A 24,794-nucleotide genomic window follows, 5' to 3' on the forward strand; every position below is an offset into this window, starting at 1 on the left:
CTATAGAAATATAAGTATTTTCAGAAAACTGTTAGGATTTAGAATACATTTGTAGAATCGGCCTCAGGTCTTAATAGGTTAAATAGCAAATAAACCACACTGTCTGCTAGGCATCAATTACACATTTGTAATTCCAAGATGTCCTCAACCTGTTTTGAAGAGCTACTTCATTCCTGGTTTGGGGAGTCATTCTTGACATATCAAGAGTCAGGTATTAGACATCATACTCTTTATTTCCATAATATAATTTAATTTCCTATTTAGCTGGTCATGCATCGAAACAAGAAAAACATAGACATTGGACAGACTATCACATGGTGCAGGCAAGCACATAAAACACATTACAGTCTACTAGCAGTCTGACAATAGACAGTGGGCCATAAAAGTGCAGTTGAAATGGCAACACTTGAGCTTACAATAGCCTTATATTATTATAATCCATGGTGGAGTTATGCAAATGTATTGCAAGTATACAAATCACTCAGTAAGTACTTAATCAAAATCTCCCTAATGTAAAGCTCACTTACAAGAGTGTAGGTTACATCGAACACTATTTGCATTACAATACTGTATGCACTTGTAAATACTGATAGGGAGATCACCATTATGTACTATTAACCACTTAAACCTTATGTACGTAGGTGACCGGAGGGCTCTATACTAAGTACGCTCCTTTTTCACCTTACAGAAAATCTCTTTACCGACAATAGCCGATCTACAAGCTCACATAGCAATGAGTTGTAAGCTTGTAGATCGGCTATTTTCGCCGAATATTTGCCATGAGAATAGGGATGTTAAGGTTCAAGTGGTTAAACGGTACTATGTGCTTGCAATTTCCAAAAGTTATTACACAAGATAATAGCTGAATTAACCAAATTAAACTCACAAAGCATTTGCCATGCAATGCGTTATGAGCTTGTAGATCGCCTATTTTTGGTATAAAAAAAATGTAATCAGTGTAGATTCAACTAAGTATATAGGGTTTAAGTGGTTAAGAAATGTATGAACTAAAGTGCTTCTGGAAATACATTCAAGATTATTGGTTGTAAATATTAATTTTAAAGTCACCCATCTATCGGATGTGTATACATCAAAGACAGTCATATTTCTTGTAACTGGCTCACTAATGCATTGTTCTGCAGAGCACCTTGTCCCGTGAATACAAGAACGCTCGCCCCAAAACATGCTCGCCCTGGGTCACATCCGGCGACCTCGTTTCGGTCGCCACCAGGTATTTCTAAATGTAACGTCAGTAAAACTATGCCTAAACCTAACCTTATTCATATAACCTGGGGGCGAGCGGTTCGCGAAAAGAATGGGGGCGTGTGTGTTTTGGGGCGTGCGTTCCGGTTACCTGTCCCTTGTACTCTGTGGGGTTCTTTGTGTCAAAACGAGTCTTAGGTTTTGTTGTAACCAGCATTAAAATTGTTCTCATAAGTCGTATATGAAACATATTTATAATTCAGAAACCTACAGACAACCACGATGTTCCATTCTATTGCCCCTCATCACTTCATTCTTCCTTTCCCTTCCATTCCGTCTTTTATCTCCATCTCTCCATCCCCTCTATTATACGAAGAGAAAACAAACCCAAGAGGAAATGGGATTATGCAATTTCCTGTCCCGCCCAGTTATTCTCACTTATTTTCTTTCCTTCTATCACTTCCATCCCTCATCTCGCACCCCCACCCGACCACCGGCCCAAACACCCTAAACGCACCACCCCGAAAGACTTGAACAATCCACGAAGGGGAAAGTACTCAAACTCCCCTCCACCCCCTCCCTCCCCAATATTAGGTTCCCAGTCTCATCCATAACACCATCTTGCTCTTCAATCCCCATCCACCTCCATTTAAACAGCCCCCCCCCCACCACCACCCACCCCCCTTTGGTCATTAACCTGAACCTCCATCCTACAAGGGGAAAACCAGAAAGCCAGAGAAGGTGGAGTACTTCCAGCCTCCCATCAGGTTGCCTCGCTCCAGTTTGAGGTAGGCCTTGTCGCCCCGCTCCATGGTGATCAGCCCGGCGTTGGTGGCCGCCTCCCGGGTCACGTCCTGGTCCCCGGCGAAGGCTGAGATCACCGGCCAGCCGTTCAGAACCAAGCTCACCTTAGTGGGACGGACGGGTGGATGACACGGTAAGTTAGGAGACAGTAGGTGACAAGGACAATGTGGAACGAAGAAAAGAATGGAACGATATAGAATAGAATCAGGAAATAAGAAATCAATTATTGAAATCTCAGGTATCACTTTCTATAAGCCCAATGCATTATAAAGATAGCTATAATGCAAAAGAATGTCTGAGAGTGTCCAGCAAGTAGAGGTTCGGGACTTCGGGCCCTCACATCTAGAGTTCGGCGTAGCTGATGGTCCTCCATTAAGACAATTATAAAATAGGATTATGATACTTGACTTTTTAAGTAATTTTAAAGTACTTTATAATGTGTTATGATTATTGTTATAAAACATTATGAAGATGACTTAATGAGTGCTTATAATTACTATAATATCTTAAGTCATTTATAAGTATCTTTATGATACATTACACAATGGGCTTCATAGAATGTGTTAGCAGCTTTTATACTCAAGTATAGCTTAGTTTCTCTTACCTGTATTGTCTGCCTGTTGTAAACTTTGACCACATGGAAGCTGAAACTGTACACCCCTTTTCTTGGAGCCACAAAGATGCTTCTGGCTGGGTCAAAATGGCCGCCAACATTTACTAGAATCTATGGTAGTAATGGCAAAGAGAGGGGGAGAGAATGAGAGACACTTGTCAGGCATCACTTAGCTTCATCACCGGCTTCCATAGCTTGTTGCTTTGTCGCCGCTAGTGTGAACCATTCAACAAGCATCCGGTTCTGGATATGAAGCCATTAATGGCCTAGATTGTGTTGCTATTTCCACTCCTGTTGGTTGCAGAAGAATAAACATTCTATTCAAGTGAATGGGTATTTCGTCGGACTTTACACTTGGTTTTATTACAGTACTAAACATTAATTGTAAAATTGATGATAAAGTAAGGTATGTCAATACAGTAACCAATTGGTGACGTCACGGCTCCTTCGTCCAAATTCTTTTTACTGTCTATAGGTGTGAACGTGTGGTTTCTACTGTGTATTATCAGTTTCCCCAAATAAACACCACACGACATAGCAAAAGCACCATCGGGACACCGCTCAGAGTAAATGAAATACTACAAGACATACAGCCACAGAAAGAGAGACTGACAGACAGAACCAGAGATACTGTATATTAGGAGACAGACAGACTGGCAGACAGACAGACACTCTCTCTCTTTCTCTCTCTCTCTCTCTCTCTCTCCCTCTCCGTCGCACACCAAGGCTGACCTGGTCAAAGTAGATGGTCATGGTGCGGTTGCTCATCTCCGACGGCTCGTGGTTGGTGTTCCGGACGGCGGAGAACGCCACGCGGCCGGTGCCCGACCTCACCGACATGCCCAGGGCGCTCCCCGACGGCTCGGCCGAGGGGGTGGAGTCGCACACCACCAGGCACTTGCCCTCCAACACGATTGGCTCCGTCTCGTTTTGACCACTGACCCCCAAGGGCCCCCACTGCAGGAGGAAGAGGAGGAGAGTTCCCTGGAGCACGGCGGAGCTGAGACCCGGGATGCAGGTCGGACAGCAGGTGGACGCATGATGGGACATACCTCTTAATGACATGGTTTAGTAGTGTGACGTCAGCTTGTATTTTCTCCCCTGGTACAATTTGGTGGAAGATGAAAGATAGATAGATTCAGATAAAACTTGATTGTATCCCTGAACATGTGAGGTGTGCAGTGTTGACAACGCTCAATGACAGTATGACCTCCTCAAATCCCCCTGTGAGAGAAAGGATGAAAAAAAAATCTCCTTGGGTGACGATGATGATGACAGTAACTCACGTTAGCTAATTAAGGACAGGAAATGACGTCAGTAATCCTCAGGTATGATTGTCGGCGTCGTGCCAAGATGGAGGGTTGATGATGTGTCGTCCTGGGAGGGGATTAAAGCAAGATGGCCGCCGGCCATAGATTATACTGACAGGACGTCCTCACACGGAACGCTGAGAAACGTCTTATGAGGGACACACGAAGGCCGTCCTTATATGGAGTTCTTATGTGGACACCGTGGGGGTGGAGGCCATCCAATTCTTCAGACCACAGGGGCAGCGGGTCCGCTAGCCCATCAGGATGCAGCAGTCCGGCACAGAGCCAGAGCTGTCTCACTGCACCGTGGTATAAAGACTTCAGAGCTGTCTCACTGCACTGTGGCAAAGACTTCAGAGCTGTCTCACTGCACCGTGGCAAAGACTTCAGAGCTGTCTCACTGCTCCGTGACTTCTGACCTGTTTCAACACACAGTGGAAATAGACAGGAGCAGAGCAGCCAATGAGGAAGATGTACAGTAACACACTTTTGGTTATTGAGAAGTTAAAGGTAGGGTAAGTAGGGTAATTTGTATATTTTTACAATCTTGTATTTAAAGGAACTCAGATTTTACTGTGCGGCATCGTCACAAATTTTACAAACCAACAACACACAAAACAAGCAATTGCCTACAGCACTGATTCTCAATGTGGGGTCCGGCGACCCCCAAGGCTCCTTGAGGAGGTTCCAGTTACAGAAAAAGGGAACAAGGAGAAAGCGGAAGGAGAAAGCCAAGATGAGATTTGGACAGAAGATGAAAAAAGGAGAGAACAAAAAGGACCAGGCGACTGGGTTGGGCAATTAACATTAAAAATGTATTTAAACCAATATTTAGAACTAATAATCTTGCTCATGTAGGTTAATCGAATAGTCAAGAAGCAGGTTTTGGATAATGTTTTCTTCTCTGTGAATTGACACAAAACATTCTAAAATCAATTAGTCTGACTAACCACGTGTGTATTACACTTCGTTGGTGGCGTAGAACGATAGTGAAAATAGTCCAAATCAAGCTCACAACGCATCACATTGCGACGACTTGTGAGCTTGCAGATCTGCTATTTTCATTCATTGTAATCGTGGCAAAAGTCTGAAATAATCGTGATATTGCCCAACCCTACCAGATCAGAAAAGAGCAGAAATGAATGACGAAGAGGAAGATGAAGAGGAGGTAATTACGAGTTCAAAGACAAAGAAGTAGAGGATGAAGATGATGATGATGATGGTAGTGATGAAGGGATGGTGAGCTAATGCCTTGGCCAGGAAGAGGATGCCAGCTGGACTCAGGAGGGGGACAGAGGACTGTATCGGTCCTACCACTGAGACACCATCTGTGGGTAAACACTCCCAACACCCCCCCCCTCTCCTTTCCAGGCTTATACCTGAGTCCCTGTTTGCATTCCTTCACACACACACACACACACACACACACACATGCGCGCGCACGTACGCACGCATGTACACACGCCGGCACGCACACAGACACACGCACACACGCACACGCACACGCACGCACATAGCCATGTGCATGAAGGTGACTGTCTGATCTTACATGCATTCACATTTTGTATTAGCTGATGCACGCATGCATGAAAAAACAGACATTTGCATTTTTGTATTAGAAACACACACAGACCATATTGTAGACAAACATGTGAATATGCTCTCTCTTGCTTCTTGCGCGCGCTCTCTCTCTCTCTCTCTCTCTCTCTCTCTCTCTCTCTCTCTCTCTCTCTCTCTCAAAGGACCTCAATGGAAATAAGCTCTCTAGTTTTTTCGTGTTATATCTTTTTGACAGATACTGTATGCAGATATATGGTCATGTGTATGCATTTTCTGTCAATAAAAACATAAATCAGTCAGTCAGTCAGTCAGTCAGTCAGTCAGTCAGTCAGTCATTTTAGTCAATCAGTCAATCAAACAATCAATCAATCAGTCAGTCAGTCAGTCAATCAATCAATCAATCAATCAATCAATCAACTCTCTCACACACAGAGTATAAGGGATCGATCTCCATAAAGCAATGATCACATCTTAACGTATGAAAGATTCATTTCGAGGTGGGATAAAAAACAATGCTATCCTATATGTCACTTTCATTTTGCTTTATTAATTGATACAGTGTTCACGGCTAGAGCACTGAAGACACACTTTACACTGTTGATTTAGTATCACCATTGTGGCACGGGAGTCTAATGATTATATGGCTAAACTTGCAAAACAATAAAAATACATTTCACACATATTATGAAATACATTTCACACACATACAAGTGACATACATCTTACCTCAGAGCAGGTGTGTAAGCTCACTGACATACAGTATTTAGCTGGCCTCGGTTAAGTAAGCGCATCCCAAAAATCCAAGTTCCCCTTCCGCTAATGCCTCATCGTTATTGCTCCACTCTCTCTCTCTCTCTGTCTCTCCGTCTCTCTCTCTCTCTCTCTCTCTCTCTCTCTCTCTCTCTCTCTCTCTCTCTCTCTCCTCTCTTCCTGTGCCAGTGTTCCTCTCTATCTGTCTTGTTGTCCTTCTCTCCTGCTGTCCTTCTCCCATCACTCCCTCGCTCACTTTTCCTCCCTTCCTTGCATTTCCCTCCCTGTACACCCCCTCTCTCCGTCTCTCTCTCCCTCCCTCCCTCCCTCCCTCCCTCTCTCCCTCTCTCTCCCTCTCTCTCTCTCTCTCCCTCTCCATCTCCATCCAGGGAACCCCTCTGTTAGAGCAGACGTTTAATCACATCACCAGAACCACGGCGCCTTCTGTTCTCACGGTTCCTCCACCTCCTACCTGTTCCTCACGCCTCCCTCTCCTCCCCATGTCTCTCCTCCTTCCTTCCATCCTCCCACTGCTTCCTCTCCACACCCTATCCTCTGCCCCCCCCCCCCCCCACCCCTCCAGTGTGTTCCACTCATCTCTCTGAAAATAAATGAAAACACTTATTTCACTGTGCACTTTTTACAGTCTTTTTTTAATAGACTCTCAAACTACACTTTTGTAATGCTACATTTTCATGCCGCTATGCGGCCTTCAAACCTAGTCCTATGTTTCGCTGATAAGAGCAATGGTCACCGAAGTATGGCCATTTGAAGTGAAAGCTTTCCCCACGATAACAGAAAACAGAAAAGACACTAGTATTGAGCCCTGAGGGACCATCAGTGGTGGAAGAAGTACCCAGAAATTTTACTTAAGTAAAACCAAAAGTAAAAGTACTAATGTTTGAAAATAGCAGATGTATAGCTCACAACGGGTCGCGATGCGACCCTTTGTGAGCCTGTAGATCGGCTATTTTCAAATAGCCTAGGTATAAAATAGGGCTAAAGTGGTTAATGTATGTTTTATAATATAGTAATTTATACCTGCAAAGTAACTAGTAAATAAAGTTTTCAAATAATTGTAGTAAAAGTACAATATTTTCCTATGAGATGTAGTGGAGTAGAAAGTAAAAGTATTGTCATGGCAGCTTGGGAGTCCTGACTGTCTTAACTTCTGCTAGTTTGTCCATTAGGTTGGAGCTGCACTCTGCTTGTGGGGAGGTGTGTCCTGGCAATTACCTGGCTGTCTTCCATCCTGCAATTACCTGGCTGGCTACTTATACCTGGCTGTGACAAATACAAGGTCAGTTAAGGTGTTTGCTTTGCTTAAGAACCAGATTCATTCTTCACCTCCAGTAACCTCTCATCCAGTCAGCCTGACTGCCTCCCACGCAACTCCAACCTGGACAGAAGATTACAGAGATCTACAAGGAGGACTGCTTTTCGTTCCTTGCTACTTTGGACCTCCGTTTGGTGAAATCCTACCTTCAGTTATACTGCGGCTTTAGCCTGTACATCTGTTTTTGAATAAAAGACACTTAAGTTTACTCTCTATACGTCTCCTTGGTCTGTGTTCTGTATCTGGGTTCGCTCACTGTCTGCCCTGACAAGTATTGGAAATACTCTAGACAAGTATTGGAAATACTCTAGTAAAGTAAAAAGTAACTCAAGATTGTACTTAAGTATAGTACTTAGTTACTTTCCACCACTGTAAAGTGGTTAAACCCTGTAATTCGTTGGCCGGGGTCCCTTAAGGGGTCTATACTGTACTTGATTTCAAGCGGTGATTTAAAGGCAGTCACCAATATTTTAAAACTAATTATGTGACTCACTGGATCTGCATCTGCATGCTGAATGATACATGACAGAAAAACAGTACAGTAGTAACTGTAGATTACGGTTCCCAAACATTTTAGCTCGAGACCCAAAATAAGTGTTTAGGAAACACTGGTCCCTGCTGGAGATAAGCGCATGGATACATTTTACTTTTAAGTTTTGTTGGCATCCAATCCTCTAATTCTCGCTAAATTTTTAAGATTATTTTAGGCTGACATTATTATTTACTTGATGTAGCTATCCAAATTTAGATCACCTTGTCTCACTCACTTTCAACCGTTTCCTTGCCACCGAAGGCAATTGTATCAAAGTTAAGTTGAAAGACATCCTGTCACATCCTGTACTTGATTTCTTCAATGCACTGATGCAGCAAAATTTATGGGATCATAATTTTTCGGTGAGAGAGAGCTATGTTCCTTTGAGAGGCATCCACATAATTATGGTAAGCAGTTTTGATGGACACTGTCAGTACCCTCTGATGGGGACAGTGATATAAAGCTAAATTGCATCTCTGTATTAACATGGTCACTAATTCAACATAGGCCTACCTACATATCATAATAGGATTTTGCACATGTTTATTGGCAAATTAAAGTCCTTTGCCACGTCCTAAAGGAGCAGAAATAATCAACCCAAAAATATATTTGAGCTAGGTTAAGAAAATATCTGTTCCAGAAGTAATTTCTGAGTATAAGAGATTAATGAATTTATAATAAGTTAAAGTCATAACTTTAAACATTTATCTCTACTTGAAAAGTTAACATGGTTTTCAAAGTGTTAGTGTATATTCTAGTGCAGGGGTCTTCATCAGGGGGTTCGGGACCCCTAGGGGGTCTTTAGAGTTACTACAGGGGGGCGGCCAAATCTTTTTGGGATAGGACTTTTTTTTCTTCTTACATTAACCACTTGAACCCTAGCATCCCTATTCATCCCTATTTGCCAAAAGCAGCAGATCTACAAGCTCAAGACGCGTCACAGCACGACGTGTGAGCTTATAGATTTGCTTGTAGATCTACTAGGAGATTTGTTGTAGAGGGAAAAAAGAGCAAACCAATTACAGAGCCAAAGGTCAAGTTAACAAAGTAATGAGGGTTTAATTTACACAACAGTAGTTGCTGTCAAACAAGTCTATGAAGTCTATGAAGCTTATCTATGAAATCTATGAAAACAATTAATTTGCAACTTAATTTTATACAATATGTAGTGAGGGTGCCTGCATCATTTCTCTCTCAGCTAAGGGGTCCTTGGCCTGAGAAATATTGAAGACCCCTGATCTAGCGGGAATTGTTGCTAGGTGACCAACAAACAAAACAAACATATATAACAGTGTGTTCCCATCTACATAAACATAACAGAACAGCTGCTTGTATAATAACAAGCAGGGAGGTCATGAACACAGGCCTTCAGGTGAGAGTTACGTAAGCTTGTTCAGTGTTGAATGCTAAGTGTATACAGCTTGCTTGCTGCATGGTCATCATTTTATGCTGGATGCTTGTCATTGTTTACATGATCTTTTAGCACCTTTTATAATGGATATAGTTTCATAATTGGTATACTGTAAGATAACATTTCACCAAACATGCAGCGGTATTATTGCTTACACCAAACTCTAATTCTGTTTAACCCGCCTTGTCTCTGTCTCAAGGTTAAGCCAATTGAACACAGTGGTAATGTTAAAGGCAGCTGAAGGTAATGACATTAATTGTGGGCGTGTTTCATTAAGATGTTGCTAGATGTTAAAAATACCCACAATTAATGTTATTACCTTCAGCTGGGCTTACTTGCCAAAACGGCAGCTGTGAAAAGGGTCCAGTAATTGCGACTAGAGCCAGTCACGTGTATGAGGAAGCAGGGAATGGGTTATTTTTGGAGAGAGTTGGAAAGCAGAGAGGAAGACTACATGGGGAAGGGAAGGGATCACTGTGATCAAACAGATGATGATGATGATCCATATGAACATGGGTCGGGTCCAGAGCAGGCGGCAAGGGAGAGCTCTTGAAATTGAAGCTCACATGGAAGAATGAAATTCAAGTGAACGAGGTTTTGGCCAGACTTTACACTTGATTTTCAATTCAATTATCATGATATGTGTTAAAGTAAATTATGGTCTATGGTATCTCTGATCTATGGTCCAGAGATAGGGGTCTTAACTACATGCAACAGTTTTGTGCTACGGTATGGAGGTCCAAATGCTCTGTCTAAATGCTTTATTCATTTCAACTGAGCACTACACCAGATGATTTCACCGTTCTGCCCAGTTCCTGCCCATAGTCTACTATTTTAGTTGGAGACTCCTTCAGAATAGGGTGTGACGTGACAAAGAGCGAACGGACGACTGTCGAGTCCGAGGTGGCACCGGTGGCACCCCCGGTAGAGGTGTGGTGGGCGGGACCTCTGCCTCAACCTCCTGTCCAACATATCCTGCCACCCTTGCTCCTCCTGTTTCGACAGGACAGATGATCAAAGGAGCGACGTTCTTACCGTTGTCGTGGAGGCAAGGGTTAAAGTACGGGTACAGGGCCTCTGTGAAAACACACCCCTGATAGGTGTAGATATGAGACTTTGCTTCTGCATCGTAATAAGCCACCGTCCCACCCTCGTAATCCAAGAAAACGCCCACTTTCTGGGGCACGTCTTTCAGGGGGAGGGGAACGGAGGGGCCGGCACAGGCGTTCAGGCTGCCGGCCTTCCGGCGGCAGATGGCCCAGAAGCCACTGTCTGGGTTCACCGTGATGCTTCCCTTCCTGTTCACGGACTCCCTGGCCACGCCCACGTCCCAGTCCGTCTTATCACCAACCTGGAATTTAAATGTTGCCAGTGTGATACATCATTTTAGGTTATGGAGTCAAACGGTGCACGCACAAAACAAAAGATACAGAATAAAAACATACTTCTCCCCCCCCACATTTTTTTTACACTAGTGCAGTGGTTTCCAACCTGGGGTCCAGGCTCTCTTGGGGGGACGCCAAAGATCATAGCGGCTTGGAGGTAGTCCAACATTTTTAACATGTTGCACAAACTCATAGCTAACTCCCACGTGTAACCTCATAATGAAGCACACTAATAACATTGTTAAACAAATGTTTCAAAAAATCAAAACAAGCTCACATGTACAAGCTCACAACCCATGAGAAATGTCTGGCTGGAGCCGTTTTCCAGCAGACGAGGTCGCCCAAGGACGAGCGTCACGGTTAAAAAAGGTTGGAAACCACTGCACCAGTGGAAAACCCAGAATATTACATTCTGGAACGTGATGAAGAGGAGCTGCAGGCTGAACATGGATCTGAATCAGATAGTTGAATGTACGCTATAGGCTCACAATTTGTCTTAATATTCCCAACCTGGACCATGGTTAGGTGACTGAGGTCTTACCTGTACCACAAAGTACCGACGTCCACTGCTGTAGCCTTGTTTCCCCAGAACGCAGACGCACGAGTCAAACCTCCGGGGATCATCAGGGGCTACGATACGGTTCTGCTTGTACCCGATGTTCACCTGTCATTCATTATGATCATCATCATCTGTTGAACCACTGGACAACATCAAACAGTATACAAGTAGAAAATGCAATAACAACTCTGTCAGGGAACTCTTTAGGAGCTATTTCACCTTAAGCCCTATAGTGTATTTCATTGACCTCTTTGGCCCGCTCATTTATTCTCTTCTACAACAAATCTGTTGTGAGAAAATAGTAGTAGATAGTAAATAGTACTAGCTATGTAGTATCAGCTATGTTTCTCTATTTTTGTCAAACGTTTGCCAACTCAGTTGCAAACTGTTTTACAGCTAACAGAATCATAACATTATGAGAACTCTCGTAAATATTTGGTAATTTGGAGAAATCTAAGAAGTGCGAGAAGAACAGTTCAGGATGTACCTGCTTCCCATCAGGAGACAGAACCAGCCAGGATGCTGCTGTAACTGGGTCCAGAGTCACATCAACTGGTAAGACAGGATTGAATAAAAAGGATTGCATGAATGACATGAAGAGTGAAGTGTTCATGTCTATAGAGTGTGTGTGAGTGTGTGCGTGCGTGTTGTGTGCAGTGCACACATGCATGCATACCTGCATATTGTTGGATCCTCTTCAGTTCTACAAGAGGGTGGAAAAACGTTTGTTTTAATTTACCAACAATCACAAAAAGATACCCAATAGGATTAAATCTATTGCTTATGCTATTGGAAGTTACAATTATATGCTGTATGTAAAGCTACTGGTATGGTATCAAATAAATTCAATCAATGGGTCAATCAGTTATCATTCGTACAACAGGAATAACTGAGACTGACAATACATTAAAACTATATAAACTACCGCCGTTTTGCTTATTCTTTATTCATAATTCTATCATTTTCCATTTTATGTGTTGCATGAATCACTTTGTAAACACTGCATTTAGAAAAGTCCTGTACAAATAAAGTATGTTAGTATTTTTAAAAGATACTGACCCTCTACAGACAACTTCTTCTCCATTTCTTTGCATATGTCCACCATCTTAGAGATGGCTCTCGTGGTTGTTCCCACACAGAGGCATGCATGGATACTGATCTCAGACCAGTCCTTGTTGGAAGGAGGAGTGCTGAGAGACGGTAAACTCTAAAACAGGAGACACATTTCCCATGATCAATGTAAAATGTATCTACAAACTTGTTGCTTCAGATTGTGAGCTTTCTAGAGCCACATCTAGAACCACATACACTACAGTATCCTTTCATACCTGCAGGAGGTGGAGGTGGTCCTCTGTGTGTTCCAGCTGCTCCAACTCGCCGCTCCTCCTCTGGAGCTCGGTGATCTCCTCCTCCAGCTCTCTGAGGAGTCCCTCTGCCCTCCTCTCTGCCACTCTCTGCTTCTCCTCCATCTCCTCGATGACCTCCGCCTGTCTCCGCTCTATGGAGCTCATCAGCTCACTGAAGACCTCGACGCTGCCTGCTATCTCTGACTCCACACTTTTCTGAAGTAAGGCAAGAACATTTTAAATGTTTAACAAGCAACTTTTTTGATCCCCTTCAGCAAAACCTTTCTTTAATGGTTTGATTCCTTCCCATGTGCTATTTGTATCATACCGTATGCCATTCTGTGATGGTTTTGCATTCATTCAATGTACCGTACAAAGCCATGGCCCAAAGCCAATCCCGAATGCTGACTATGATAAAACAATGTATTCATTGACCTATCTGGCTGTGCCGTTATGCTCTACTCTGATACAAGATACAAAGACAACATTGATTGAATTGTAAAGAAAGCAGTAGCCTCTGTCAAAATAAAAAACACTACAATCAACATAAAATGTATTCTGGTAGGATTTATAAGCGGTAGGATTTATAATAATAACATTATATGTCAATAACATTGAATATGGAATATTTATGATCAATTAGGTCGATAACATAACGTTTTTTTCTTTTCTTTTCTGGGCTTTCGGAATGCAAACGATGTAGCTAAAGTGAATGGACTGTGTAAAACATACTCTGCTCAGCTCCAGGGAATGATTGAGCTCCTCTTTCTTCCTCAGTCTGGCCTGGACCATTCGTTTAATCTCTGCCTCTGTCTTCCTCAGCTGAGCCTGTAGTGTAGATGGTTAAGATAGGAATTCCACCAGTATGTTACTGTTGATCTCATTCATGTAAAATGCAATTTACAATTACCATTTAGCACACAGAGAGCGACAATCAATCAATCAATCAATCAATCAAATTCTTCACCTTCATCTTCACACTCTCCATGTGCATGGGCACAGTGTTGTGGCCCTTGTGGTCCGTCTCTGTGCATTTGACACACAGCGGAGACAAGTCGTTCCTGCAGAACATTTCCAGGGGTCTCTTGTGCTTCCTGCACAGACCCTGGGTGGGGAAGGTGGCGGGGTCGGTCAGCCTGTGTTGCTGGAGGGCTGCCTCCCTCTGGTGGGGTGTTAAGTGGGTCTGGCAGTAAGACGCCTGGCACACCAAGCATGACCTGACCGCCTTCAGCTTGTTTCCACAGCAGATGTCGCAGGACACTTCGTCAGGAGGCCCGGTACGGGACCTTGAGGAACACCTCTGGGGTACCGGCGGGACGTCATCGCCGTCTTCAGTCTGCCGTAGCTTGACCTTCAGCGACCTTTTAGTTTTGATTCAAATGCAGTTCAATTCGATCTCAATTAATTTAAATGAAAGTGATGTCAATCAGGTTAGATTTAACACTATTTTAAAAAACATTGATAAAATAGTCCAAATAGCCGATCCACAACAGACAACAGACAACACAGGCAGGAAAATAATTAAAGAAACAATTGGAGCTTCAATAACGACAGGTTGACCTTTTAAAGTTGTCAGTGATGTCGGCGAAGCCCGTGTTGACCCTGAGCTCTGGACGGCGGCGGAAAGTCTCCTTGCATAGCGGGCATTCAGGCGTGTCCCTGGTGTCCCAGTAGCCTTGGATGCAGTCCAGACAGAAGTTGTGACCACACGGGATGGACACGGGTTTGGTGAATATGTCCAGACAGATGCAGCACAGGAACTGGTCCTCACTCAGCGCCGAGGCCATGTTTCTGATGATGGGGACATTTTAATACAATTATTCAACATTTTTAAACATTGCTGTCAGGCAGAAACCTCTTATCTCCATATTCTAACTTTTTGTGTTTTCTGCAAATTCATGCCCTGCTTGATCATACTGAAGTGGCACACAAAATCATCAAAAGCATTAGATCACAAGCTCAAAACGCGGCATGAAGCGACGCGTTTTGAGCTTGTAGATCTGCTACTTTTGCTATTTTTGAATTTGAATCCTGTAAAGTAACAGTTTTGCACATATGAGGTTTCCACCCGACAGAGACAATATTAATAAGTCTATGATAGAAGAATTATAATTCTATGTATGAACATTATATACATAACTGCACGATCATGTTTAATTATTTATGAATAAAATGACAATCAATTAGACTAAATGGTACATAATAGGAATTAGACTAGAATAAAGTACTTTCTAATATTTATAGTGTGTGCGTGCATGCTGCCTGTGTGAGAGTGTGCGTGCATGATAAATAAACACTGCAGGAAAATGAAGGAATGCTGCTACACTGGAGCTGGAGTGGTGATAAGAGCTCAAAATGGTTCCGTAAATAAAACAAGAGACAGAACGACCATTGTTCTTGCACCCTAAACTTAGCAAATACACATTTCATTACTCCTGCTACCCCTGGCAATAAAGTCCTCACTTTAACCCCTCGCCTTAACAAAAACAACAGCGACAATAAGTCCTACAATAGCAACAAGACATAGAGGAGTACCTTAGTGGTGGTTGAGGAAATACAGCTGGATTTTGGCACTTACACCTTGGCAACTACGTCATTCATACTTATTATGATGGTGCACTTTCCTGGAAGAACGACCTTTGCTGCACTTCCCTGAAACACTTGCCTCATGTCTTCTCTTTCACCTTTGGTATATACTTGGACTGTTGGACACACATACAGATTGGTTTGGTGCTGTATACAGTGGGTGACCATTGACTTTGTCGCTTTTCATAAGAGTATCACTTCACTCATTTGCCTCACCCGCTTTGCAGTAAATTTAAGTTCCAAATACTACCACAAGGTGCCGCTTTGGAGTCACTTTTTTTGTGACAGACAGACAGCCAGCCAGCCAGACAGACAGACAGACAGACAGACAGATAGATGTCTTATATTATTATTAATAATAATAATAATAACTAGCAATAATTACGTGTGCTTAGAGCGTTTAAATTGGGTTTTCTGTTCAGCGTCGGGCAGTCAGGAACGCATCTCTGTCATTTTAGAAATGTTCAGACACACATTGGTTTCTGTGTGTCTGTCTGTCTGTCTGTCTGTCTGTCTGTCTGTCTGTCTCAAAAGTCCGTGGAGAGACAGACAGACAGACGTCTTATATGTTTTTTATTTCTCGCATCAATTTCTGTATAGTAGGATTCTACCTCTTTCCTCTGTAAATGAAATAGTCCAGTTAGTGTAGCGGTTAAAACTGATGGCCGGCGATTTTACGACCCGGGTTCGAATCCCACTCTATAAGCTTGTTGACCTGCTATTTTTACTTTTACTTCTACTCCACTACATCTCAGAGGAAAATATTGTACTTTTACTCCACTACCATTATTTGAACGCTTTAGTTACTAGTTACTTTGCAGATATAAATCATTACATTATAAAACATACATTATTTGCCCTATTTCACATAGTCTATTTGAAAATGGCCGATCTACATGCTCACAACGCATTGCGACGCATTGTGAGCTTGTAGATCAGCTATTTTCAAACATTTATTTGCCAATACTTTTGTACTTTTACTTTGATTGAACTCAAGTAACATTTTGAGTTCATCCATGACCGTAACAGACGACCGTCATGTGATCCATGGCCAACAGCGAGGCGTTTGTTTTCATTCTTATAAGACCGCGTGGCTCATTTATATGCACGTGAAAGTAACTAAGCGGAAAGTAACTAAGTACATTTACTCCATGTCCACTTGTTGCTGACGGTGGTAGTGTAGGAGCAGCGCTGTAAAAGCCCCGAGCGTCATCGGTGCAGGAAAGATGCGTATTTGGTTGTACACACGGAGACGCAAGGGTGGCGTTTTCAGTCGGAATTCAAATCATGATGCAACACTTTGTGAGCTTGTAGATCGGCCATTTTCGCTACTTTTATGGGACACTGTTGTACAACAAAGTAGAATTCATTTGTGAAGAAAGAAAAACCCATTAACAGTTGAAAATAGCCTACACCAGAGGTTTTCAACCAGTGGTCCGGGGACCACCAGTGGTCCTTGAGGGGGTTCCAGGGGGTCCCCAGCCAAATTAATAGTTAGCAACCAAATTGACCCTTATGTGTCTGTAACTCTTAATGTACAAATGGAACCAAATGGACCCATCAGGGTCCATTTGGTTCCATTTGTACACTCTCAGAGTTAAATGAACACTGATGATGATGATACAGTGTAGATTGGGACGCCCAAGAAATCTAAATGGTTGAGTCCCTGGCATATCTTTTCAAATGGGGGTCCCTGGGCTAATATGTGTCAATTTGGGGGTCCTTGATGGGAATAAGGTTGAAAACCACTGGCCTACACCATTTCTGCCCATCCCTCTAACTTCATGTAGGCGCATTAAAAATATCAAAATTGGCCGCTCTGAATTTGTATCTGAACAAATACTTTGATAGAAGAGATAGGCCTACAGAGGTACTGTAGGGGGGAGGGGGAACCTGATAGCAGAGTTCCTCACTTGGCTTATTTGGAATAGGCTGCATTAACATAACCGGTTTGGCAAGAGACTGGGCCAGTGTTGTAGGCTAGTGCTAATTTTGGAAGTGGGGGAGCAAGGTTCTTGAGCGGATTGGAGTTTTTTTTTTGTTACTTTATTTCGGTTTTAGGGTTAAGCTCTGATCCACCCGTCCCCCCCTCCCACGAAAGCCCCCCGACCCCCGCACGCAACCACTCCGCCGCGCTGCGCCAGGCCGCGCTGCGCTATAACTCACTGTCTGTGCCTGTGGTGGCCTACTGAAAGCTAATAACATAGTAGTATGACAAGGGTGCAATTATATTCAATGATATTCAATTGTTTTGTGGAAAACACATGGCTCATCATGCTTAATTAAAGAGAGACTCACTTGCCTTTTCTTAGTGCTTTTCATTGTTTGGACAGAAGAAATTGTAAACATTTAGCCAATATTCGATCATCATTAAATAACAGACAGTGAACTGGTAAACTGGTGACAGCATGTCATGGATAGCACATTAATTCTTAAACAATATTGAGGAGGAAATAAGTATAAACGAGGAAATAAAATAAAACAAACCAAAAAGACGCCAATAACCCCTGTCTTATAAAAACTGCCAAAATGGGTCGGGGTTATCTGACATGACAGGCTGTGCCACTTTGGTTTTTGTGCTTTCTGCCGTGCGATGTGCTCGCAGCCAAGTCTTGACATAAGGCTCTGGATTCCAGGACCTGAGCGGAGGTCCATGCTGTCTAATAAACATCAGAGCCGACACACGTTCTGTATGCAGTCGCGAACGGAGTGATGTTATGAGGTTCAATGTTCATCAAACTAAAGCCGCACACGCATTCTGCCGAGCTGCATGGAATGAGCATATTACAGTTAATAAGGGGTACAAGTGCAGCTGGTACCCTTCTCCCTCCACATTCTATGTAGGCCTAGGCATAGTCCCTAAAAGCATTCACTGAAGATTTTTCTAAATCTCACCTGCACAACCCAATATTATGCTGTTGTTACAAATGTAATGCAGTAAACATGAACGTAGCGTTAACCGTGGTGATGTGTTGGATAATATTCACCCGCAGCTGGTTTTAACGAGACAGCAGCGTATATGAAAATGCTTCACAGATGATCCGATCATCTTTATTTTTAAATTGATGATGAAAGCCGCACACGCAAAATGGGGGTCCCCAATATGGTTATTTTGGGGGGTCATGGCCTGGAAAAGATTGAGAACCCCTACTTTGATGCATCTCTCTCTCTCTCTCTCTCTCTCTCTCTCTCTCTAGAGAGAGAGACCTTGTCTTTGTACAGAGAAACAGAGAGAGAGAGCGCATCTGGATAAAAGAGACTTTGTCTGAGAGAGATAATTAACATAACCGGTTTAGCGATGAATAGACTGGACAAGGAGCACATGTCGTTGAAGAGTTTTTTGGTTTGCAGTTTACTTAAGTAAAAATATCAATACTGCAATGTAGAAGTAGCCTACTCTGTTACGAGTAAAGTATATATAGTAGGCCTATATTATATTAATTTCTCTCTCTCTCTCTCTCTCTCTCTGCCAAAAATAGACTAAAATGTTAGAAAATAGAGTTGCATCGCGACTCTTTGTGGGCTTGTAGATCAGATTTTTTTGCCTATTTAATAGCCACGCTGAAATTGCATCTGAACAAATAGCCTGCCTTGATAGACCCCCCCCCCGCTCAAAGAAAGAGACACACGGCATAAGTGCACACACAGAAAGCACAGAACGTATGACCCCAGTATATATTAAATATATATATAGTGCCACTGAACCACCACCACAGAAATACAATTTGTCAATTCAAATGAGCTATTGGCAAGAGAAAAAAATACGTTTATTTTCCCGTCTCGTTTTATCAATTAAGACGTTAAAATTAAACTAATGTTAAGCTCAGCATCATGCTATCTAACTTTATTTGCTTAATATTTTGCTTAATATAAATGTCACATCTTGTACTGTAAGCAACAGACAGGATCTTTCTCTGTCTTTCTAGGAAAAACAGTGCCTAAAAACCCCAAAACAAACAATTTTGCTATTCAAATGAGCTATTGGCATGATAAAACATACGTTTACATTTTCCAAAGCAAGTGTCAAAACATAATACAAAAGTGTAAAGTAATGTATGTACAGTTTGGAGAGGATATACAGTAACTAGTAACAAATATATTCTTGCTGTCTGCTGTGGGCTGTAGGCAGCTGTAGGCAGTAGACCGCTGCTGCCCCTAGTGGCACAGAGTGGAAATCATACATGCCCTGCATGAAACGCATGAGAAGAATGAAAAAAAACGACAAAGTCAATGGTCACCCACTGTAGCTCGGGCAAATATTGTACTATTGGTGGCTGGCTTTAGATTGAAAATGTTGAGCTCCCATCAGTAAGAAGGTTGCACAGTCACATCTGTATAGCATACAAAGCCCTTATTTCATGGTGAGCGGAAATATCACAATCCTTCTGCCTTTATACTTTCACAGTACGGCATGTTTAATATATTAATACATAACCACCACCTACAACCAACTTTGATCCACGTCTGGGGCTCGACCATTGAGTCATGGACAGAGACGTTCACACAACAACCTGTAACTTGTCTCAGAACAAGTAAATATGAAGATATTTAAATATCTTCAGCTCTTCAGCTTCAATTGTATCTTCAGCTTCAACTGATATATAAATATCAACAGCTCCTTGTATTTCGACAAGAACTTTGAGTATGTTCAAGAATAATATCACAATAACATTCCTAAAGCCATTCTTGTTACTATATTTACCCCAATTATCCATCACTCACCTGAGGGGGAGGACAGGTCAGTTTCTGTAACAGCAAAATGTGCTGAGGATCGAAGCCTAAAGCGACTGAGAGGTTTGTGTAGAAGTTGATCAGAACCCCAGTGAGCAGAACTGTGTGTTGACATTAGGTTAATGCTAATCTGATACAATGACGCTTGTAAGTTTAGTGATAGCTCCTCCCGTCTTTTGGGTGTGCTGTCTTTGGAAAAACATTTAACAGGTATTTCTGGTCTTCCTACCCACAATAGCTCCCTCTGGTACTAACTAAAACATATGTAGTGACACACAGTACGTTTTTAAGAGCAGATCCCTGAGATCATTAATTTTCCTCGTTCAGTATTCAATGTTTCAGCACTTAATTTACTTACACAGGCATTTTAATGCCTAATCCCTAATGCTACGATACAGCTCTATTTTCAGTTTTGCACTGGAAAATCGTGCACTTTTGAACCCTTTGTATAAATATGTATATCTTTTACATGCTTTATATTGAGATTGTTCTGTTTACTTAGCTATAGTGCCTCTAGCCCTCTACTCCATTTGTTATTGTCTATCTGTCATTTTATCACATCTCTTATAATATCTTAGTTTATAGAAGACAGTTGTTTGAGATTTTATATACAGTAAATATAGGTAAAAATCCATAACCAGCTCTGATCTTAACCACTTACGTGTCAAAAATTGCTGATCTACAAGACATTGGCTTTTTTGTTGTTGTATTTAAACAATCTCCCAAATACATGGTAAGCCGCATTGGCATCACTCTCCATATACCCTTCCAAATGAAACAAAATATTTTTACTTATCACTTTATTACTTTGATTCATCACTACATTTTATTTTTTGTGATGATGATATTTTGATTGATTGTATTATAAAACAGAAATAAACAAACTTCACAGGAATTGACTGCAAACAAACCAATACCTGCAAAACATTGCTGATCTACAAGATGACAATGTGACGCATCACAACATGTTGTGAGCTTGCAGATCAGCAATTTTCACTGTATTTTCTGACCATATTATGTTTGATTGAGTAAAAACAATGGAGAGTATAAATCACTGTTTCTCAACGTCTAGTCCGGGGCCCACCAGGGGTCCAAATGGATCCGGGTCTGTAACTCAGAGAAATGTAACAATTCTTTCTCTTTGGAACCCCAATCTACACTGTAAAATTCTCAGGGTTGGACAAATGGACCCTTACAGGCAGTGTTGCATTGCTGAATTGGAACGTGGTTGCACTCTATTTTAATGACGTCACGCACATGTCGCTTAACACCTACACTACAGGTCACACAATGGACTATTGATATGCATCGATTCTAGGCTCATTCCTATGTTAATTCACCTGGTGTGAGTCGGGAGCCTTTGTAAACTTTGTTGAGGTGTGAATTTAAAGTTGTTTTAAATCTATGCATGTGCCTGGTCAAATAGGTTCCTGCACGGCGTGCAAGGCCGTCCCATGAGCAATGCAACCCTGCTTACAGGTCCATTTGGTATACAAGGTCTGTTAGGTCCATTAGATATACAAATTCATCTGTGACACTAGCATTATTTATTGTTATTTGTATTGCATCCAAGTATGAGGCAATCTGGAAGATTGGAACGATCTGAAGCTTCAGTGTAGAATTCCTGATTTTGTCTCATTATCACATCCTTGGTTTTCCTTGGTTTTCCCATTCATGTAGAAGACTTCTCCATTAGGTTGCCTTCTCCATGACAGCTTCACGCCAGTACTGTTAGACTGTAAAAACTGTCTCCAAAGCGTATGTTCCACCTGAATCAAAGAAATTAGATTATGAAATGACTTAACACTATCTAAAATTGTATGTGATAAAAATAAATTATAGTTTATCATAGATTTGGATTTAATATTAAACTGTAACTGTAACCATATAGGATGAAGCTCACCTGTTCTAGAATGGCCTTCTGCACACCTGAGTCCCTCCAATTCACTGAGGGTTCAGAGGTCACCCAGAGTCTCACCACTGTTTTCCTGATCTGTTCTGGAGTGAACGTACACATGGAATGAATATACTTATGAAGATATGACATAATTGACCCTGAAACTCCTGGGGGCCCCCACATGATTTTGGGGGGTTTAAGAACTTTTAAGACCATTTTAATACCTAACTTTTTTTTATTGAAATGAAAAAATACCATTACTGCATCAAAAGTAATCAACAAACTATTCTATAAAAAATGGTCAAACATTGGCCAAATTGTCAAGTATTATAAGAAAGAGGCCAAAAAAATGTAAATAGACGATCTACAAGCTCACAACAAGGCGCTGTGAGCTTGTACAGTAGATCGGCTATTTTCACAATATTTATCTGTGTAAACCGAGTCAAACTAAATGTAATGCCTCAACTCCTACAATTCCAAGTGCTTGTCAGGGTGGGGGATCCCCAGTTCAAATATGACTATTTTGGGGGGTCCCCAGTTCAAATATGATTATGTTGGGTGGTCGCGGGCGCGGCCTGAAAAGGTTGAGAACCACTAAAAAAGACAGCATTTCTTATACTCACCTCCACAGACGACACCTGCATCTTCCCCGTGATGGCAGTTGTGCGTTCCTAAACCTCCGTGTACGCAGCTCGCCAAAGTGAACTCTGAGCCGACACACTGAACGTTGTCGAGCACAATCTGCCCGCTTCCTCGTCCAAAGTGTGCTCTCTGAGGGGCAGAGGTGGCCACGCCGCAGCCCAGCTGTCGACACACCACGTGGGCATCGCTGAGCCCCCATTCGTCGTCGCACACCGTCCCCCAAGAGTCGTCGTGGTAGACCTCCACTCTGCCCGAGCACGGGGCCGTGCCATTGACCAGCCTGACAGAGGCAGCAGCAACACCTTTCCAGAAAGGAGGGAATCGAGGGATTCATGCTATTTTTAAGCAGTGCTTGACCAAAAGAAGCAATTATTTTCTGCATATAATCTCACACATTATCTCCAAAATGATATACTGCCATATCTGTGGGATATATCAGTACAGTGTTGAGTCTGTTGAAAAAAGTGGCCCCACACACACACACACACACACACACACACACACACACACACACACACACACACACACACACACACACACACACACACACACACACACACACACACACACACACACACAGCTACTGACCTCCTGATAGAAGTAGTGTTACAAATGCCTCCCACGTCATCAGATTGAATTAAATGCAAGCTGGAAAAAAAATATCACCCGTCTGTTATGGTGACTTTACAATACTGTCACTGATACACTGCAAACCCTCACTCCATGGTGTATGTTTTATTAATCATGGGCTATTTGAAGTGAAATGTAAATATATATATATATATATATACATCTGAAAAGCAGTTATTTTCTGATGCTTAAGCCTAATTTACAGTATACTTTGTCCAATGTGTGGCAAGCCAAAACCAATGGTAGTACAATGAAATATAAATTTAGCTTTAATGTACACATGCGACAAAATACGAATTAAACACAACATACCTGAAAGGGAAGACGTTTCAGTCTCTTGATCTACAACACTGTGTGTTGATGTTTGTCTTCTTCACTTTGTCTGCCTGTCTCTGTGCATCGGTGTGCATATAGGCAAAATATATGCAGCAAGCAGAGGCACGGCAAGGCAGTTGTATTTGTATACTGTATATGCAAAGTGCTTTACATAAGTGAATGCAAAATAAACACCTTATACAAAGATTACAAAAAAAAAAAAAGTAAAAATGAAACAGAGTAATAAGAGAGTAAAACAGTGCAGAATAATGATTACAAGACATGATCAATTAAAGGCAGCAGCAAACAGAACAGTCTTTAGCTTTGATTTAAAATAACTGAGAGTTGTAGCAGACCTTCAGTTTTCTGGGATTTTGCTCCAGATAGAGTACAGTATATGTGTTGCACTGAACACTGCTCTATGTTTAGTTCTGATTCTGGGGACAGAAAGCAAGCCTGTCCTAGATGACCTGAGATGTCTGGATGGTTTATGATATAGGCTATAGAACAAGATCAGAAATATATTTTGTCCCTAAACATTCAATGCTTCATAAACCAACATTGGTAATTTCAAATCACTTATTTGACTCACAAGGAGACAAGAAGATCTAAGAACTGCAAGAGACAAAAGTCTAGGCAAGCATGACAGGTTTCCCCCCCCCCGCTGTTTTTTTTTTACAGCGCCATGCACAACATCACCCCGACTCCCACAAAATGACTCCCTTGTTTGTGGTGGTTGCTCATTACCTACAGTAGCTCTGGCTGACATGTATCATTGCTAGGGTTTCCTCCCAGATATCCTCACACACATGGATGCACATTACATATTCACATAAATCCACTAACACATGTACATGCCCTCTTAATACATCAAATCAAATGCTGCTACTATTAAGTCAAACAATCAGTGTTAATTTTGACAGCAAATTTTGATTTAGTCTTAGTCTTTTGAATAACACACCATTTAGTTTTAGTCCTACTTTAGTCTTCTGAAATTGTTTAGCCTTAGTCTAGTCTTAGTCGACTAAATATCAAAAACATTAGTCTTTTAGTCTTAGTATTAGTCAAAAACAATTACACTGCAGCAAATTCTGATTTAGTTAGCCTTAGTCTAGTCTTAGTCGACTAAATATCAAAAACATTAGTCTTTTAGTCTTAGTCTTAGTCGACAAAATTAACACTGC

General features: G+C 41.9%; 3 protein-coding genes across 5 annotated transcripts; all 3 read right to left on the reverse strand.

The window, feature by feature from the left end:
* Positions 1–1,913: 1,913 nt before the first annotated feature.
* Positions 1,914–3,670, reverse strand: LOC311034453 (cerebellin-1; the record flags this gene model as incomplete). Its single annotated transcript, XM_084042334.1, has 3 exons — positions 1,914–2,111; positions 2,612–2,731; positions 3,353–3,670. 3 exons carry the CDS (start codon positions 3,668–3,670, stop codon positions 1,914–1,916), a joined length of 636 nt encoding a protein of 211 aa, XP_083898460.1.
* Positions 3,671–6,866: 3,196 nt separating this feature from the next.
* LOC311035340 (zinc finger protein RFP-like) lies at positions 6,867–20,238 on the reverse strand. 3 transcript variants are annotated; one of them, XM_084043489.1, is made up of 10 exons: positions 20,118–20,238; positions 14,370–14,600; positions 13,777–14,170; positions 13,542–13,637; positions 12,792–13,025; positions 12,523–12,670; positions 12,140–12,166; positions 11,951–12,015; positions 11,446–11,568; positions 6,867–10,870 (listed from the first exon to the last, which is right to left on the reverse strand). In XM_084043489.1, exons 2-10 carry the CDS (start codon positions 14,594–14,596, stop codon positions 10,370–10,372), a joined length of 1,815 nt encoding a protein of 604 aa, XP_083899615.1. In that variant the 5' UTR covers positions 14,597–14,600; positions 20,118–20,238; the 3' UTR covers positions 6,867–10,369. The 3 variants fall into 3 exon arrangements, with proteins under 3 accessions (XP_083899615.1, XP_083899616.1, XP_083899617.1); XM_084043490.1 differs by having other exon boundaries at positions 14,370–15,505; positions 20,118–20,216; XM_084043491.1 differs by lacking the exon at positions 20,118–20,238 and adding an exon at positions 15,345–15,543.
* Positions 20,103–23,390, reverse strand: LOC311034454 (scavenger receptor cysteine-rich domain-containing group B protein-like; the record flags this gene model as incomplete). The annotated part of the gene is made up of 4 exons (XM_084042335.1): positions 20,103–20,117; positions 22,030–22,124; positions 22,647–22,945; positions 23,386–23,390. The coding sequence occupies 4 exons, from the start codon at positions 23,388–23,390 to the stop codon at positions 20,103–20,105; spliced, it is 414 nt and encodes a 137-aa protein (XP_083898461.1).
* Between the last annotated feature and the right edge of the window lie 1,404 nt (positions 23,391–24,794).

The sequence above is a fragment of the Gymnoscopelus microlampas genome (assembly GCF_963454915.1).
Source record: "Gymnoscopelus microlampas genome assembly, chromosome: 19".
Classification (NCBI taxonomy): Eukaryota; Metazoa; Chordata; class Actinopteri; order Myctophiformes; family Myctophidae; genus Gymnoscopelus; species Gymnoscopelus microlampas.